This window comes from Taudactylus pleione, unplaced genomic scaffold (assembly GCF_031769625.1).
Source record: "Taudactylus pleione unplaced genomic scaffold, aTauple2 ptg000579l, whole genome shotgun sequence".
NCBI lineage: Eukaryota > Metazoa > Chordata > Amphibia > Anura > Myobatrachidae > Taudactylus > Taudactylus pleione.
In genome coordinates, this window is record NW_028284981.1 from 2,859,008 (window position 1) to 2,877,538 (window position 18,531).

Genomic DNA, 18,531 nt, shown 5'->3' on the forward strand with positions numbered 1-18,531 from the left:
GCTATTTGCGGTCGTTCGTTTAAAAACAAGGGGTGGCTATTCAAATGATCCGTACGCACATTGCTGTCTGTTCCCACCTCTAAGTCTGAACGAGCGTGCAAAACATACGCTCGTTTATTTCTTAAAAACGCCCCCTGGCCGCTCGCATCCTACGTCATGTCCGCTATTTATTAGATTAATCGAGTACATCGACCAGCGTATGAACTGCTCGCTATTCTTGTGGTTGGTGTTTGCTACCACAAATTTGCGTGCAGTTCTGGCTATAAAATAACCCAGTGACGTGGTCAATGACGCTGCTGTTTTAAATATACACACCCATAAAACGCCCGTTTTGACCTTTAAGCACGCCTGCGTTCGGATCTCCACTCCCCATTTTCAAGCACCTTCCCCTGTTACCACCCACATACGCCTCATTCTGTCACTCAAAATAGCAGGCACTCGCTATATAGCGTACAAAGGATTTTCGGCCGCACTGACTGGTTCGCGCATGCGTACTAAAACGCGTACGCATGCGCAGATGTGCAAACATCGCTCGGAACGAGCGTACTGCCGCTAACGAGCGGCTCTGAATGAGGGCCATTGTGCCTTATAAAAACCAATGCAGGGAAATGATACTAATGATCCCATTTGAATTAGGGATGTGCGCCGGACCATTTTTGCCGGATTTGGATTTGGTTCTAATTCGTCGTCCAGCTTTGGATTTGGATTTGCCAAACTTTTTACAAAAATGTACAAAAAAAAGCTAAAATCATATAAATTGGGCTTTTTTTTCTTCCTAGAGTATTATTAACCTCAATAACATTAATTTCCAGTCAATTTAGACCACCTCACAGTTTAAATTATAGTTTTCACCATTATTGGCCAAAGGTTGCAGTGAGCTGACTGGTTACAAAGCGACAAAGCAGCGGCACAACGACACAGACACCACAGTATACAGCACATCTATGACACATTGCCACACAGCAGTGGCAGAAATGAGAGGTAGTGCAAGATGGAATGGTCCTTGGGCCCTCCCACCCACCCAATGGGGTACGGCCAGCAAAGTCACAGTACTTGTATACACAGTGGGCTATGGCCCAAGGAGTCACAGTGCACAATCTTATTCACATTACACCGCACATAGTGCCCGATTCACATTACACCATAAAGTAGTGTCTCTTATTTATGTTACGACACACAGTAGTGCCCCTTTTACACAATGCCCACATTAGCGACCCTTATACACAAAGCCCACAGTAGTAATTCCCCTTATACAATGCCCACAGCAATAGCGTCCCTTACACAATGCCCCCAGCAGTGATGTCCCTTACACAATGCCCTCAGTAGTAGTGCCCCCTATGCAGTGCCCTCAGTAGTATGCCCCCATTAGTAGTGCCCCTAGTAGTATGCCCCTTACCTGAATCCCCACTCCTGCTTGTGACCGCAGCCGTCCACTCCTCTCTGCACTATGGGAGAGACGTCACTCGTGACGTCTCTCCTATCACCCGCAGCGGGGGGAGCCGGCTCCCTCCGGGGACGCAGCAGCCAATAAGAGTCTGCCTGACTCTCATTGGCTGCTATTACAAACACACAGCTGCCGACGGGCATACGATATATTGGTCGATCAATTGACCGCCCAATATATCTGACACTGGGGGTCATTCAGACCCGCTCGTGAGCGTCAGGACGCTCGCAAGCGGGTCGATGTTCCTCACTGCGCATGCGCACGATGGAGGGAGCTCCGTCGTGCACATGCACGAGACCCGGGGAGCGACGGGCTTTCCATCGCTCCGGGTATCGCACCAAAGGGGGCGTGCTGTCGATGTTGACTGACAGCACGCCCCCTTTGGTGGGCGTGCCGGGGGCGTGCCTGCCAGACGGTGGTGTTCCCATGGGAACGCTTACCGTCTAAAGCTGGCCCCACTGACATCACTAGTGATGTCAGTGGGAGTGATTTTGGCTCTGATAGAGCCAAAATCACTCCAGGGCTTGTGGCAGGGAGACCCTACCGCAGGGTCTCCGTCGCAAGCCCGATGGTCGCGATGGTCAAGACCATCGCGACCATCTTTTTGGCCGCTCGCATATGCTGTGGGTGGTCACCCACAGCTATACGAGCGGCCAGGAGGCCGCTCCATTTTCATGGAGGAGGGCCCTGATTCAGAGCGAGCGCTCTGGTCAGAGCGTTCAGCTCTGAATCAGGCCCACTGTGTACCCAGCATTAGTGAGTAATGAATACCCCTGCGCACCTGCTGGGTGACCTGGAAAACGTGAACTATGTGGGGTCCTGAGGACCGAGTTTGAGAACCACTGATATAGATTATAGCATTTCTTAGTCCCTTTGAAATGAAATAAAGAAATTAGTAAAATAAATGGAGAGAAAATATTTCTGAAGGACAAAAATGCAATGTTCCATTGTGTGCTAGGTTATACGTAGCCAAGGAAGCCTGGCCTTACTTCCTATCCATCTGCTGCAGAGCTCAAAGAACCCACACTGACATTATTTGATTAATTACAACTGAATTAAACAAAGCTGGTTTAGGCTCCACAATGTCGCTCCCTCCTCCATATCCTCTCCTCAGCGGCAACAAACAGTCCAGGGCCCGTCAAATGATATTAAATTCACCTCATGTAAACCAGCTGGGCTTAGTTTCTACTCAATTATTTTGTATTCGTATCCTCTAATTGGCAATAGGATGAACTTCATTGTTATACTTTTGTCTGCTGTGTAACACCGTAAAATAAAAAATTTACATGACAGATGATTAAAACTGCAGCAAAATTTCACGTAAATCATGTAGTGTATTTTGTGGTGTGTTTCATATTCATATTCTGGCAAAATGCTTATAGTTGGGTTCCAGTGTTCTTGTGGCCACAGCCGCCATCAGTAGTTTGGGCACTAGCTGGTGTGCATCCCCTCGTCATCGCCATATGCATGCCTCAGAATAGCGCAGAAGTCTAACACCATGCCCCATGACACTCCCACTAACAGGGGCAGACTGGTGGTAAGAATCGGCCCCATGGGGGCGTGGCCACACACCACTGGGGTGTGTTATGAGTGGCTGGGCGTAGCCTTGTGGCACTCCCCCGTCTCTGAATGCAGGTCCAGTAGAGTGCCGGGAAGCGGAGCTGCTCGGCCTGGCTTTCAGGCGGCCGGACCGGCCCATCAGGCCATCGTTCCTTCTGCAATTTGCCAGAAATGCTATATGGCCAGTCGGCCCCTGACCATGAACGGGATCGCTTGCGTTTGCAAGGGAGCCGCCCAGTTAATACCCAAAAATGCCCATTTCACAGACAAAAAATGCGTGAACGCATGGCGCCTCTGTTACGTTGCATATGTAGCGTATGTGCGGTGCAACGCACGCACGATTTGCTACAAATCGTTAGATGCGTCCGCATTTGGACTTCGCAGTAAGCTATGCCACACACAATCCATTTTTTTAATGCGGATGTGGTCGATATTTTTTGCCTAAATTCACATTATAAAAATGAATATTACAATGCAAATTTACCATTATGATCTTGCCGGGAGATGGACTCTGATAAGAGCCCGTCCTGGTGAAGAGCTGGAAGCAGATAGCTTACACTATCACTCTGCTTCAGATTCAGAACACGTACTGCGCATGCGCGTCTGACGGCCGGCGCATACACCAGTGAGGGGACACGAAAACAAATCACCAATACAGTAGCCCATACCGGGTCCAAGCTCCAGGAGGCTACACATGCAGTAGGCAAATTGAGACACATATCAGAGAAATCAGATGTGGTCCCTCCATTGTAAATCCCAGGGATCCTTAATAATTATGGGTGTTTTCAGGGATATCGTACAAATAGTAAATGGTATTTGTTTATTCACATATGACAGTGTTTATAGTATATGACTAGAGCTGGGCCAGTCAGTTATTTCTGCTGTGTGGTATCAGTAGGCCTGGGAACACCCACGAATGCGCAAATGAGGCGAATATTTTGAAAGTTTGAGTTGAATCTCTTTATAATTTAAACTTATGAACTATTCCAATATAGCTGGCCACAAAACAGACGATTTTGGTTACTCAATTGAGCTAATCTGACCAAGCATTGATGTATCACGCATGGTCTCCTAAATTATGTCACTTGTCTTGTTGTTCCTAGAGAGTGACATCAATCCCCAGAGAGGAGATCCAAGTGGCAAGTTCGAGAAAACAATTCGCAGGGAAATACGTCACCGTGGCCACAAACCCCGTTGTGCAATGCTGCGTATGGCCGCCACATGAGGAGTGGGAGGGATTCGGGAGGCTGCACTGCTCTTACGAGAACCTGGAAGGACTCCCCAAACTTCAGAACACTCATAGAGTAGCTAAGTATGATTCATAGGCTGAACATTGCTATGGCCCATATAACGATTACTCCACTTTGTATTGGTCACGAGAACATTTAGAAACTCTGAACACAATGATAGACGCTGATTGCTAAAATTGGAACTAAACCTAACATGAATAGACATATGAATAGATATATTTCAAACCCCCCACCCCCCCATGCACTAATTGTTTGAATCACCTATGGGCAGATTTACTTAAACTACTAAAAATAATGCACTAGATAAATGTTAGCTACAATCTGATCGATTGGTTGCTATGGGTAACATCGCTACAGTACTTTCTTTTTAGATGTTTAAGAAAATCTGTATATCCAAATACCACATTGTAAAACAATACCTAGGTCTTGACATATGGGGCGGTATTCAATGTATGGCCCCCCCCTACGCGCCCGGCAGGAGCTATTCAATTGTTGCTCCTGTCGGGCGCGATCAGCTGCCAGCGCACAATTTCAGCTTGCAGCCCCAGGGGGGTGCGAGCTGAAATGAGCGAAAATGACCTGTTTGGGCGCCCAAATGGCACTTTTCGTGATCGTACCCGGCACTTTGGTCGGGGGTAGCTGTTTTACGTGGATAAACCCAATCACTATGGGCACGATCAGTGCGAAAATGGGCATCAATTGAATAGTGCCCCGTGATCTCCTGTCATTGTTCACAACTTAATTTTTGCCACATTTTGGTTCTAAAGCAAAATTGCAGAAATGTCATAACCCCTATAGTATTGACCTTTTTACATCATGTTTTTAAGGGAACAGGAAAAAAGGGCACTTTGTGGACAACTGCTATTTTCACAGTCACATCCTGTCTTGCTGTAACATGTAAGAGCACAAGGCACTATGTGATGCACAAACTTGTATGTAAAGAGATCAATGGTCATAGGAAGGACAGGAACAAGACACTTTTTAGGTGAGATTTTCACTAATAATGGCTTCCTTAGGTAATAGCCCGTACACACGGAGCGATCAGACAACGATCAGATATCGTTGTCTGATCGTCCTGCATGTGCTGGATGTTCAATATCGAACATCCAGCACATGCACCAACCCCCAAACAGCTATAACGACCCGCCATCGTTAACCAGGCTAACCCGGACGATATCGACCAGGTTGGCCTGCATGCACGGCCGATGGTCGGTATCAATATCGACCATCCATGCCCGCGCATCGACTATCGTTTGGAGGTTGTAAGGGGCCCAAAAATGGGACGATATGATTGATAACGATATAGTTATCGTTCTTACCGTCCTGCAAAGTTGGACTGTGTGTATGCACCATAACCAGAGTTGCCGACTTGTAGCTCCCTCCTTCCGGGAGGGAGCTGTCGGGCATCCTCAGCAGGGGGGCGTGTCCCATCAGAAGGGGGCGTGACCCGGACTATGACTAGTCAATGGGGGCGGAGCATGGATGTGACAATGCGATTGCGTCATCGCGGCCCCGCCCCCTCTTCACAATACCAAGATAAATGGCAGTGTGAAGCAGGGGGTGGAGCCATGATGACGCGAATCGCGTCATCGGGCCCCCCCCGCTGATCGGGATAATACTGTATTCGCGGGGGGAACGGCGGCGAGCCAGATGGATTGCCGGGGACCGGGAAACTTACCTACCTTTCCGGGGGGCCGGGAGCGGCACCCGATTTTCGGGAGGCTCCCGACCAAATCGGGAGGGTAGGTAAGTATGACCATATCTCAACTTACCAATAAATGGAAAAATCTCGACACAAAAAAAGTTATTTTATTCCAAACTTAATGTAGACTAACAACATAATATAAATACACAAACTAACATTATGCTCCCTATATGCCATAATAGCAAAATATGAATAATAAAACAGATTTCTATATTATAGGAACAGGCCGGGTATGTGAATCACCTTTTATTTTACAATTTATAGGAACCAGCTAACAAAATGCAACAACGACTTGTTATCCCTGCGCATCGTACCTGTCTGTATAGTACATACTTGCCAACTCTCCATTGTCAGGGAGACTCCCTGAAATAGTAGAAACCTCCCGGACTCCCTGAAGAGCCTAGCAATCTCCCTGATTGCACCTTATCCCTATAATACAGCTGTTATATATTAAAAAAAGATAGATCTATATATTTAAATGGTATCATTAGTATAATTTCCATGCATTGGTTATAAGGCACAATAGACCTTATTCAGAGTCGGTCGCAAGCTCCGATGCGCTCGTAACCGACTCGATGGTTAGTCCTGCTCATGCGCAGCTGCCGCACTGCGTGTGCGCAAGCCCCAGAGCGACAGATAAACTCTGTCGCTCCGTAGCTTGCTACCAAAGGGGCGGCTGTCGATGTTGATCGACAGCTCGCCCCGTTTGGTAGGCGGGCCGGGGGGTGGTTTCCAAAACTGAGGCGTTCCTTAACGAACGCCTACCGTATTGGGGGCGGCTGCTCCATCAGAGCAGAAAGCTCCCTGGGGCTTACGAGTGTCCAGACCCAACCTTAGGGTCTGGTCGTAATCCCCGTTGGTCGCGATGGTGTTCACCATCGCAACCATCAACCTGGTCGGTCGTTAATCTGTGGGTGGTAACCCACAGCTTAACGATCGACAAGGAGGCGGCCGTTCAGGATGCAAGCGGCCACCCTGATTCAGTGCGACCGCTTGCAACTAACGACCGCCTCTGAATGAGGTCCAATGATCCCTATGGCTACATGCAATATCTGAAAAGTATCAGTGTGATTTCATCAACAAGTAGATCTTACTAGCTGCTTTGGGGCTCATTTACATTTGGATGTAAATCAATGTTATGACACGCCTCTCAGATGTAGCAGTACACGCCCACTTTAATGCCGCGCTCATAGGTGCTGCTTTCCCAATCTCCCCGAAATGCTTTTTCAAAAGTAGGCAAGTATGGTACAGTTATGTGCATTATGAGCTGGCTAGCCGGCTCGCGCAAACAGTGTTGCTGTGTCCCAAATTTGGGGGTTTCAGTTCCGCTGATAAAAAAAATATCAGAAATATATAGAAAATATATTAAAAAAAATTTTATGAAACATTAAATATTTGTAAAAAAATGCTTTTTCCAAAGCATATTCTGCAGTGTGTTTACATACTGGTGTGATACTGGTTAAATAGATCAAAGCCAGTGTTCATCCTTTTCTATATAGTGCGAAGTGGGAAATAAAATGTTTATTGTCATCAAAAACAGTCATTATTACCAGAAGTGCTGCTACTCACCCTTTAATAAATCAGCCACTTGACTTTTTTCCTTTCCCTTAAACTTGAGGCTGTTTCTGCAGTATCCGGTAACCTAGTGACCCTAGTTTACGTACTGGAAGCAAAACAGGACTGTGGGCAGTGTGAACACTGAGGGCATGAAAGTTGTATAATAACAGTCAAAAATAACTATTTGTTCTCAGCAGAACCCGTTGCTGTATGTGGCCTGCATTCCTCAGACTATGGCGGCACATGATAGCCTATGTTTTTCTTTTGTTAATCGTAGACAAACACTTTTTCAACAGTGACTCGCGGTGAGGTAAATGGCTGGGGAGGCACTGGCAGGTATCAGTGCCAGATTTACAGATACATATATGAACCTGAGGGTTGATGTGGGCATTATACAAAGATGCAGCAGTATATTGTGCTTGAAATTTGGTGAGTTTTGATCAGGGATGTGCGGAAAGGGTAGACAGGGGAGGCAGTGCCTCACCTGCCATACACTTTTTACTCCAGAGTTTTGACTAAAAAAATGATTAGAATAATACAAAGAAGATATTTATAATATTTTATTGACATTTTTTTTATAATTTTTATAGTAAAAACTCTGGAGTATACCTAAGTATGACAGGATAGGCTCTGCCTCACCTGACCGCACATCACTGCTTTTCAATGCTCTTTTTCCATGACGCCACATCCATGTGTGGAAAATGAGGCAGTCATGTACCGGAACATAAGAAAAAACGTAAGGGCGCTAACCTATATAAAGGGTACCAGCCTTAGACAATCACAATCTGTGATATAACCATCAATTGACAGCAGCCTTATTGAAAATGGGAAAATTGCTGGATTCCCATACAATACACAACAAGAAGATAAATAGGCGCTAGTCAAAAAAGGATATAACAATTTATTACACAATCTAAAACAAAACAATAAAAGAAAAAAAAATTAATTATAAGCTTAAATATATAGATTAAAAGACATGTTGAAGTCTATAAAAATTAGGCATGTGTGTGGGATGACAATTAAATTCTGGATAATTGGTACAGCATATTAAAACTGATAAGTCAGGAATCTACTGAAGACACAGATGGATGAATAGCAAACCGATTTAGATTCAATGTAGCAAAAAAATGCTTACCAGTATAGATTGTAACAAAACTAGATATAATATCTTTACAAGGAGATTCACACTACAGATATACATTGTGGTATGAGAATTGATAAAGAGCATAAAATACATATGATAAAAAAGTCAAAATCACACGATCCAGCTGTAACTTGTATAAACCACGTGGTTAGTGTATCATTTGTTTAAAAGAAATACCAATTATTTCCTCTTCGTGTGGAATTTCAGAGATTGCTTTGAATAGATGTAATGTCCAGAACCAAGCAAATGTATGGTTAATACTCATACAAATAATGGTAATACAAGCATTTATCTTGGTAAGAGTTATAATTCCAAAAACACACAATATCACGGCCCAGGAGGAGGAACACGGAAGGAGGCTGATTCTCAGCCAGCAATTACCATCTGTGGAGTGGGGTATCTACACCTACACACCGCAATCCGTGTGTGCCCGAAGCGGCCAGCTGAGAGCAGCATTTGAGCCGGGAATAAGAACATAAAACACATGCATTTACAGTGGACACTCTCGTGATCACGTAAGCCATCAAAGTTAATAACCACAACAATTTAGGTTATATAACTTTTTTTGCATGCATGCTCACTCATTTTTCTCTCTACATCTCCTGTTGATAACCGAATATCTTCCACCATAATGATATCCCCAGAAACTAAGGGGTATAATCTGTCTGTGTGTTTTTGGAATTATAACTCTTACCAAGATAAATGCTTGTATTACCATTATTTGTATGAGTATTAACCACAGATTTGATTGGTTCTGGACATTACATCTATTCAAAGCAATCTCTGAAATTCCACACGAAGAGGAAATAATTGGTATTTCTTTTAAACAAATGATACACTAACCACGTGGTTTATACAAGTTACAGCTGGATCGTGTGATTTTGACTTTTTTATCATATGTATTTTATGCTCTTTATCAATTCTCATACCACAAAGTATATCTGTAGTGTGAATCTCCTTGCAAAGATATTATATCTAGTTTTGTTACAATCTATACTGGTAAGCATTTTGTGCTACATTGAATCTAAATCGGTTTGCTATTCATCCATCTGTGTCTTCAGTAGATTCCTGACTTATCAGTTTTAATATGCTGTACCAATTATCCAGGATTTAATTGTCATCCCACACACATGCCTAATTTTTATAGACTTCAACATGTCTTTTAATCTATATATTTAAGCTTATAATAATTTTTTTTCTTTTATTGTTTTGTTTTAGATTGTGTAATAAATTGTTATATCCTTTTTTGTCTAGCGCCTATTTGTCTTCTTGTTATGTACCGGACATATTAAAAAAATAAATCCCCACGCCGGCATTGAGTAAGATCACATCAAATACACCCCACAAAAAGCACCGCCTTGTTCACACAGGGCCTGATTTAGAGATGGACGGAATTGCAGAGCTGCACACAAGCGTCTGCGCAATTCTGTCCATTTCGAAATGCAAAGCAGCAGGAAGTGTCTGTAGGAAACAGTCACCTCATTGCTGCTTCTGCGATCCTAGCGCTGCGACCAAGGATGCAGCCTTGGATCACCATAGCAACCATCACTATAGATGGTTGCGATGGTTACTCGTCTGGCCAGGCTGCTGAAACTCACCACAGCCTGGCCGGGGTCCTGGCAGCTGCGACGCCAGGAAATCTGCGCCCACGGACGCAGACCCTAGCCTCGTCCCTCCCAGAAAACGGGGTGACACGCCCCCATTTCCGGGAACGGTGGCTAACAATGTCCGTGCTCTGTCCCCCCAAACGTGCTGCGGCTTTGAGGGGGTTTGCGAGCGCGGTCACAGGACCTGTTCTGCACATACGCAGACCACTCACCATCGGAGATGTGCGCTAGCCATCGGGTTAGCTTACATCTCTGAATAAAACCCACAGTACGTAAGGAAGTATGCGGGTGCTTTCAGATGTCAGTAATCAACCACCAATTAAACAAGGTATTCGGCTGGCACTGATGCAAATGGCTGGCATTACATCACTCTGCACATTTCTATTGATCATAGCAAGATAAAGTGTAAAAACAATTGAAACAGCAGAATCTATAGGCATAGACATATTCAGCCACTGTAAGGCATGTCTGCTAGTGTTATTGACTAAAGGCGCATATCCACTACTACACGATATAAATGGACGATTGAGTGATATCGACATCGTTATCGTTCAATTATTCATTAATCGTGCAGTGATTATGCCGGCAACAACCAGCGATGCACACATCATTGTTGGTTGGATAAGTGCTTAGAAGAGGGTTTAAGTATAAAAAGAGAATATGGGGTCTATTTATTAAGCAGTGTTAGGAGACAGAGTGAAAAGTGATAAGGTGCCAGCCAATCAGCTCCCAACTGTCATCTTACAGGCTGTGTTTGAAAATTGACAGTTGGGAGCTGATTGGTTTGCACCTTATCACTTTTCACTCTGTCTCCTAACACTGCTTAGTAAATAGACCCCTTTATGTAAGTGAACTGTGGGGGTCATTCAGACCCGCTCGCGAGCAAAGGACGCTCGCAAGCGGGTCGATGTTGCCCCACTGCGCATGCGCACGACGGAGGGAGCTCCGTCGTGCGCATGCGCGAGACCCGGATAGCGACGGGCTCTCCGTCGCTCCGGGTCTCGCACCAAAGGGGGCGTGCTGTCGATATTGATTGACAGCACGCCCCCTTTATGTAAGTGAAGTCACTAGTGATGTCAGTGGGAGTGATTTTGGCTCTGATAGAGCCAAAATCACTCCTGGGCTTGCGGCAGCGAGACCCTACCGCAGGGTCTCGTCGCAAGCCCGATGGTCACGATGGTCAAAGACCATCGCGACCATCTTTTTGGCCGCTCGCATATGCTGTGGGTGGTCATTTTCAGGTAGGAGGGCACTGATTCAGAGCGAGCACACTGGTCAGAGCGTTCAGCTCTGAATTAGGCCCTGTGTAAAGAGCTGATAATCGGCTACAGTAGTCCAGAGAGGCTAAGAGGGTGGTTTGGGAGCTTGATAAGAATTGTGAAAAGGAAGTTTTCAAGGAATACTTGTAGTTTGGAAGCTAGGGAACAATCTTGTTGTATAAGGGATAGAGGCACTTTCTGCTCTACGAACATAATAACTTAATAGTAACTCATCTATAACATTCCATGTCGGTGAAGTAAACTTCATCCATCATTGTGCTCAGCCAAAGAGACTGCACTCAGAGGGGTATATTTACTAAGGTGCGGGTTTTTAGAAGTGGAGTTGTTGCCCATAGCAACCAATCAGAGTCTACTTATCATTTATCTAGCACCTTCTAGAAGATAATAGCTAGAATCTGATTGGTTGCCATGGGCAACATCTCCACTTCTAAAATCCCGCACTTTAGTAACTATACCCCTAAATGCCTGGTTGTACACCTTGGGAAAATGCAGTTTAGTCAACAGCTTGATTCCAGAAGGCCACCCATCTCTGTTGGTGGCTATTAAGCTAGCTATACACAGCACGATAATTGTGCAAACCATCCAACTAATTTACTGGTTTGAACGATTATCGTTCAGTGTATGATACTGAATGATGATCATTCACACCCCTTTATATGGCTGAAAAATGGTTTGGATGGTTCAGTTTGGTTTGCAAACCTGTTTGGTACACCATACATTGTGTAGTGTACAGCAGTGCCCGATCCTGACTATAGGACAGTTAGCTCCTCCCCTATCGCTGCCGGCTGGTATGCTGCAGTATATGGCCAGCCTTGGTCTAGCTGTTCTAAACACAAATTATAGCAAAAAATAAAAATGAAATCTACAGTCTCAAAATTTGAAATAAAACAACGTTTTATTTGTTGTAAGATATTCCATATGTAGGTCACTATGGAACCCTTCTGGTGACATAAAAATAAAAGATAATAATACTATTAAGTTATATATGTTATTGTTTATAACCCTAATGCTGGGCATACACTATACAATTATCTGTCAGATATCTGTCCAATCTGGCTGGTTGGAATGAAAATCTGGTAATGTGTGGGAGCAAATGACAATCGACCATTTGCCCACAAACACTGGAAAACAGACAAAAAAATGGTCGTTCAGACAAATTGGTTAAAACACACAAATTTAACCAATTTGAAAAATTGTTTTTTTGGCAGTTTTCCAGTGTTAAGACCATATGATCGACTGTCATTTGCTTCCATACATTACCAGGTTTTCATTCCAACCAGCCAGCTTGGACAGATATCTGACAGATAATTGTATAGTGTATGCCCAGTATAAGAAGCCAAGCTGGTACTAAAGGGCACTTTAGAAGGTTTAAAATGGTCAGTTACTGGCATGTGGCAGAATTAGAAGCATAGTTCTTATTATTATAATATTCTGTACTTATTTGCTGTAAAATAGAAACCATCATGAAATTGATTGGAAGAGGGCAGTGAACTAGCGTGGGAGGAATGTTCTTGATTTTAAGTATTTTGTTTTTCTTGTTTTCCCTTAAAAGGCAAAAAAAAATCCCCCAAAACTAGTGACCATCTGTTTGTGAGTAAAGACTGGTCCTCTTGGGTATGTTATCTTCTCGATGATAATCAAACTCCCAAAATTCTTCTACACTGTGAATAATTGGTGCAGGCTTAGGCAGTCTATAGCTCCCACGCTGTTGTGGGAAGCCCCGGACGGCCACCATAATCCTGAAACAATGACAAACCAAAGCATAACGGGCACTTTTCTGGCCGACAGCGAATGCTGGGACTTGTAGTTGTAGAAACGGCTGGAAAGTCACAAGCTGCCTATCTATGAAATTGTCTTATTCCCACCAGCATGTCTCAATACACTGAAATGATGGGCAACACAAAAAGGACAAACCGGGTCCCTCTGATTGTCAGGTTATGCTGAGACTTGTAGTTCCACTTGGCTAGCCATGACTGCCTATCTCTGACATGTTAGTGACACTAGACCACATCAAAAAACTATAAGCAGCACAAGACTAAAAGGGGCCCTCTCTGGCTGTCAGGGCATGCTGGGAATTGTAGTTATACAACAGCTGGAAAGCCACCACAACTTATATACTTAGCAAATTTCATTGCCTCTGTCCCACCAAACCATCTCAAAGTACCAAAACAATGAGAATAAAAGCCATTATGAACACAATAAACACGTTTCAGTCCCCCTTTTCCCCACCATAGTCTTTGAAATGACAGTTAGAAGCTGATTGGTTGCTTTGGGAAACTACTTCATCTGATTTCTCTCTAAGGCTTGATACATTTCCCCCATAAGCAGAGAACATCGGCCACACTAAGGTGGCAACTTACTTGAGTGTCCCATTGGGAGACCGAGCACAAGCAGCATCAGTGGCAGAGCCTTCATCCTGTCGCTGGTCCTGCTCCTTACCCTGTGTCCAGAAGCACCGGCTTAGAGAAAGCTCCCAGCAAGCGGCAGAGTGAGATCACAGCCGCACGGGTGGGCACGGAGTGGGGCAAAGTCAGACAGATGCAGAAATCCAGATTTCGTTCCTCTATAAGAGATTTTCTGCTTATAAAAGAGAGTAGAGAGAGACAGACAGACAGACAGTAGAAGAGTGCGGGGAAACTGGAGAGACCGGAGCAGAGAAGTGAGCAGATGCTCAGATTGTCCTGCACTGCTCTAACAAGGCGAGGTATCTGATGAGCCCTGTACAGGAAACAACTGGGACTGAGGGAGGTCTTACTCTGCAGCTGGATATCACTGAGGAGGAAATGCCTTTTACACAAGTAAAGAAATTCTCCAAGGAGCCTGAATACCAGAAAAACAGACCCCCTCCTTCTAGCACACGTCCAGAAGGCGCTCTATATTGGGGACGGAGCAGGACCCCACTCAGGGGGACGGGCTGGATGTGGCTGTCACTCTATTTGAAGTACTGTCCTGTTATTCATAGACGGTATGCTGCCTTGACAATGGCTCGTCCACAGTTGGCTCAGATATAACAAATAATACACCAGTATCAAAGCAGCAAATATTTCGTCTGGAATGCCGACGATGTTATCATTCTTCGGATAATCTCATATATCAGCCAGACTCCAATGGGTCAACACAGAGAGCATTTGTTTTTTTTTATTCATGGAGCACAAACAACATTTTCACCAGAATGATCAGAAAAGTTACCTACAGTTAACAAATACTACATAACAGTAGTGGTGGCCGATTGATAGTTGGCCGAAAAATGGGCGTCATTGACGAATGAAAAAGTCGCACGCGAAAATAGCTTATTTCCGCTCATATGCGGAGATTGTCCTGTGTACTGGTCGGCCACATTGGCATAAGGGTGCTCACCAGGGCAGGATTGAGGGCCACATGGGCCTGGAGCTGAAAATTATCAAGAGCCTATTATGATAAGTGTGACCAGTGCAGTGTGAGAGTGGCCAGTGCCATGTGGGAGTGTATACACCCTACACTACCAGCCCCAATGTCTCCCTAAATATATAAAAGAAAAAAAGGTAACTAGAAATACAAGTTTACTACTTATGAATTATGGCTGACCTTGTGGATAGCAGATGGCCAGTCAACATCATGCTGTCATGATGATAGGCCTATTTTTATGTGGAGGCCTGGAGCTGTAGCTCCATCCGCCCCATTGTTAATCTGGCCCTGGTGCTCACACTGTTCTGGGTATGCGGAATTCACGCAAGATACTCCATGCCAACTGGAGCGGTACTCACTCCTTATCGATTAGTGCCACAAGCATTGTTGTCAGGTATTAAAAAAATTTTTATTGACAATTTAAATTAAGACAAAAATATACACCCGTCAGCCATTTTAAAACCACTGATAGGTGAAGTGTATAACATTGATTATCTCGTTAGATTGGCTCCTGTCAAGGGGGGGAATATATTAGGCAGAAAGTGAACTGTCAGTTCTCGAAGATGATGTGTTGGAAGCCGGAAAAACGGGCAAACGTAAGGATCTGAGCGACTTTGAGAAGGGCCACATTGTAATGGCTAGAGGACTGGATCAGAACATCTATAAAATGGCAAATCTTGTATGGAGTTCCTGGTATTCAGTGGTTAATAGTGTACCCAGGGGCGCCGAGAGGGGAGAAGGAGCTGGTATTAATTACCCGGGCCCGGGCTTGCTGTAGGGGCCCGGCAGGGGCCCGGGTCCGGCACCACTCCTCCCCCCTCTTACATCACAGCAGCCCAGCACACGCTGCTGTGTGCTGGGCTGCAATGGGAGACAGCTCGCAGCTGCTAAGAAGCAGCCACAGCAGTCTCCTATGCCTGTGGGGGGAGCGATTAAGCTGAATGTGCCCCCCACTGGTTATGCCCCAGGCTGAGGGGGGCTCATTGCGCCCCCCCCCTCACCAGCGCGCAGTGCCGTTTCGCGGCGCTGCAAAACTTGTTGTTTTCTTTACCTAAGGGGGCGTGGCCACACTTTGCACGATTAGGCCCCGCCCCGCCTGAGTGTACCTATCAAAAGTGCTCCAAGGAAGGACAACCGGTTTCGGAGTCATGGGTGCGTGTGGGGAGGGAAGGCTAGCCCGTCTGGTTCTATCCTGCAGAAAAGCTACTGTAGCACAAATTGCTGAAAATGTTAATGCTGGCTAAGGGATCTATTTACTAAGCAGTGTTAGGAGACAGAGTGAAAAGTGATAAGAAAGTGATAAGGTGCCAGCCAATTAGCTCCCAACTGCCATCTCACAGGCTGTGTTTGAAAAATGACAGTTGGGAGCGGATTGGCTGGCACCTTATCACTTTCTTATCACTTTTCACTCCTAACACTGCTTAGTAAATAGACCATTATGACAGAAAGGTGTCAGAATACACAGCTTGCTGTGTATGGGGCTGCGTAGCGGCAGACCGGTCAGAGTGCCCATGCTGACCACTGTCCACTGCCAAAAAGCATCAGAACTGAACCAGGGAGCAATGGAAGAAGGTGACCTGGTCTGATGAATCACAATTTATTTTACATCAGGTGGATGGCTGGGTGCGACTGTGTGTGTTCTTTACCTTGGTGAGGGATGGCACCAGGATGCACTGTGGGAAGATGGCAAGCCGACGGAGGAAGTTTAATGCTCTGGGCAATGTTTTGCTGGGGAACCTGATATTTTTGTGGATGTTACTTCACGTACCACCTACCTAAACATTGTTGCAGACCAAGTACACCCCTTCATGGCAACGTTATTTCCTGACGGCAGTGGCTGTTTTCAGCAGGATAATGCGCCCTGCCACACTGCAAACATTGTTTAGGAATGGTGTGAGGAGCATGAGAAAGAATTTAAGGTGTTGACTTGGCCTCCAAATTTCCCAGATCTCAATCTGATCGAACATCTTTAGGATGTGCTGGAGAAAACAAGTCATAGAGCCAGGGGTGTATCTTGGGGTCTGAGCGCTCCTGGCAAAGTAAGGGACTGGGGCCCCCCCTGGTGGCAGTTACTAAACAGACACCATGGTGGCTGAATGGGTGCGATCGCCCATCCTCCCCTACCTCGTTATCCGGAGCTGATGCTTCTGACTGAAAGATCAGCAGCAGCACAGACTTTTTAGTTTTATAGACTGAACTGGCCACTAGTGGCATTGCCGGGCGGTGCCAGCGTGCCCCCACACCGTTCGACGCCCCTGGTGAGTGCCATCCTGGCCAATAGGAAGATACACCCCTGCATAGAGCCGTGGAGGCCTCACCTCGCTACTTACAGGACTTAAGCAGGACTGGTGCAAGGTTTCCGGGCGCCCTAGGCAACATTTCACCAACCGCCCCTGCTCCCTCCAATTCATAATATGCCACGTATCAGTCTCCCCAGTTAAATAATATACCACACAGCATTGTCCTAAATTCATAATACACTATATAGAATATTGCACACAGCAGAGCACCAAAATCATAATGTACCTCATAACACTGCTGAAAATTAATAATATGCCACACAGCTGTGCCATAAATTAATTATAAGCTCCTCAGCCATGAATTATGCCATTAATGTTTTTTTCGAGTCGACTCAGCAGCACCCTCCAGTGGCCGGTGCCCCTAGGCGGCTGCCTAAAGATGCCTAATGGTAGCAGCGGCCCTGGACTTAAGGGATCTGTTGCTAACGACTTGGTGCCAGATAGATACCACAGGACACCTTCAGAGGTCTTATGGAGTCCATGCCTCGATGGGTCAGAGCTGTTCTGGCAGCACGAGTGGGACCTACACAGTATTAGGCAGGTAGTTTTAATGTTATGGCTGATGAGTGTATAGTGACAGCTCGCATTTTTACAGACACATTATTATGCTAAAACTAAGGGCTCTATTCATCATTCACTAGTATGGGGACCCCGATAATTAACATGATGAGTAGAGCCCCATATTTGGAGGTTCAGAGGTAGTACAAATCAGGTCAGAATGTTATAGAATAATAACATGATTATGGGGCCTATTCATCAACACTAAAATAACGTTTTTAAGGACATTTTCCTTAAATAACGTTATTTTAGTATTCATGAACACACTTAGGGCCTGATTCAGAGCCGGACGCAATTAGCGCTCGCTCGTACAGAAAATAGGGGTGGCTATTCAAATGAACCGTTCGCTCTTTGCGGTCTGTTCATGTCTCTAGGTCTGAATGAGCGAACAAAACTTGCGGTCGTTTTTTGGGAAACTATGCCCCCTGGCCGTTCGCATCCTACGTCATGTCGGCTATTTATTAGATTAATCGAGTACATCGACCAGGGCATGAACTGCTCGCTATTCTTGTGGTTGTTTTTTGCTACCACAATTTTGCGAGCAGTTCTGGCTATAAAATAACCCAGTGACGTGGTCAATGACGCTGCTGTTTTAATTATGCACACCCATAAAACGCCCGTTTTGACCTTTAAGCACGCCTGCGTTCTGATTTCCACTCCCCGTTTTCAAGCACCTTCCCCTGTTACCACCCAGATACGCCTCTTTCTGTCACTCAAATTATCAGGCATTCGCTATTTTGCG

General features: G+C 45.3%; 1 protein-coding gene across 1 annotated transcript in view; it reads right to left on the minus strand.

Moving 5' to 3' along the window:
• The window catches only part of ENG (endoglin), a 75,713-nt gene extending 61,449 nt beyond the window's left edge, over window positions 1-14,264 (minus strand). The window contains exon 1 of the mRNA XM_088453371.1: window positions 13,908-14,264. Within this exon, the coding sequence (XP_088309497.1) occupies window positions 13,908-13,962 (55 nt within the window). The 5' untranslated portion in view covers window positions 13,963-14,264. The remainder of the gene's footprint in view (window positions 1-13,907) is intronic.
• Window positions 14,265-18,531: the final 4,267 nt, after the last annotated feature.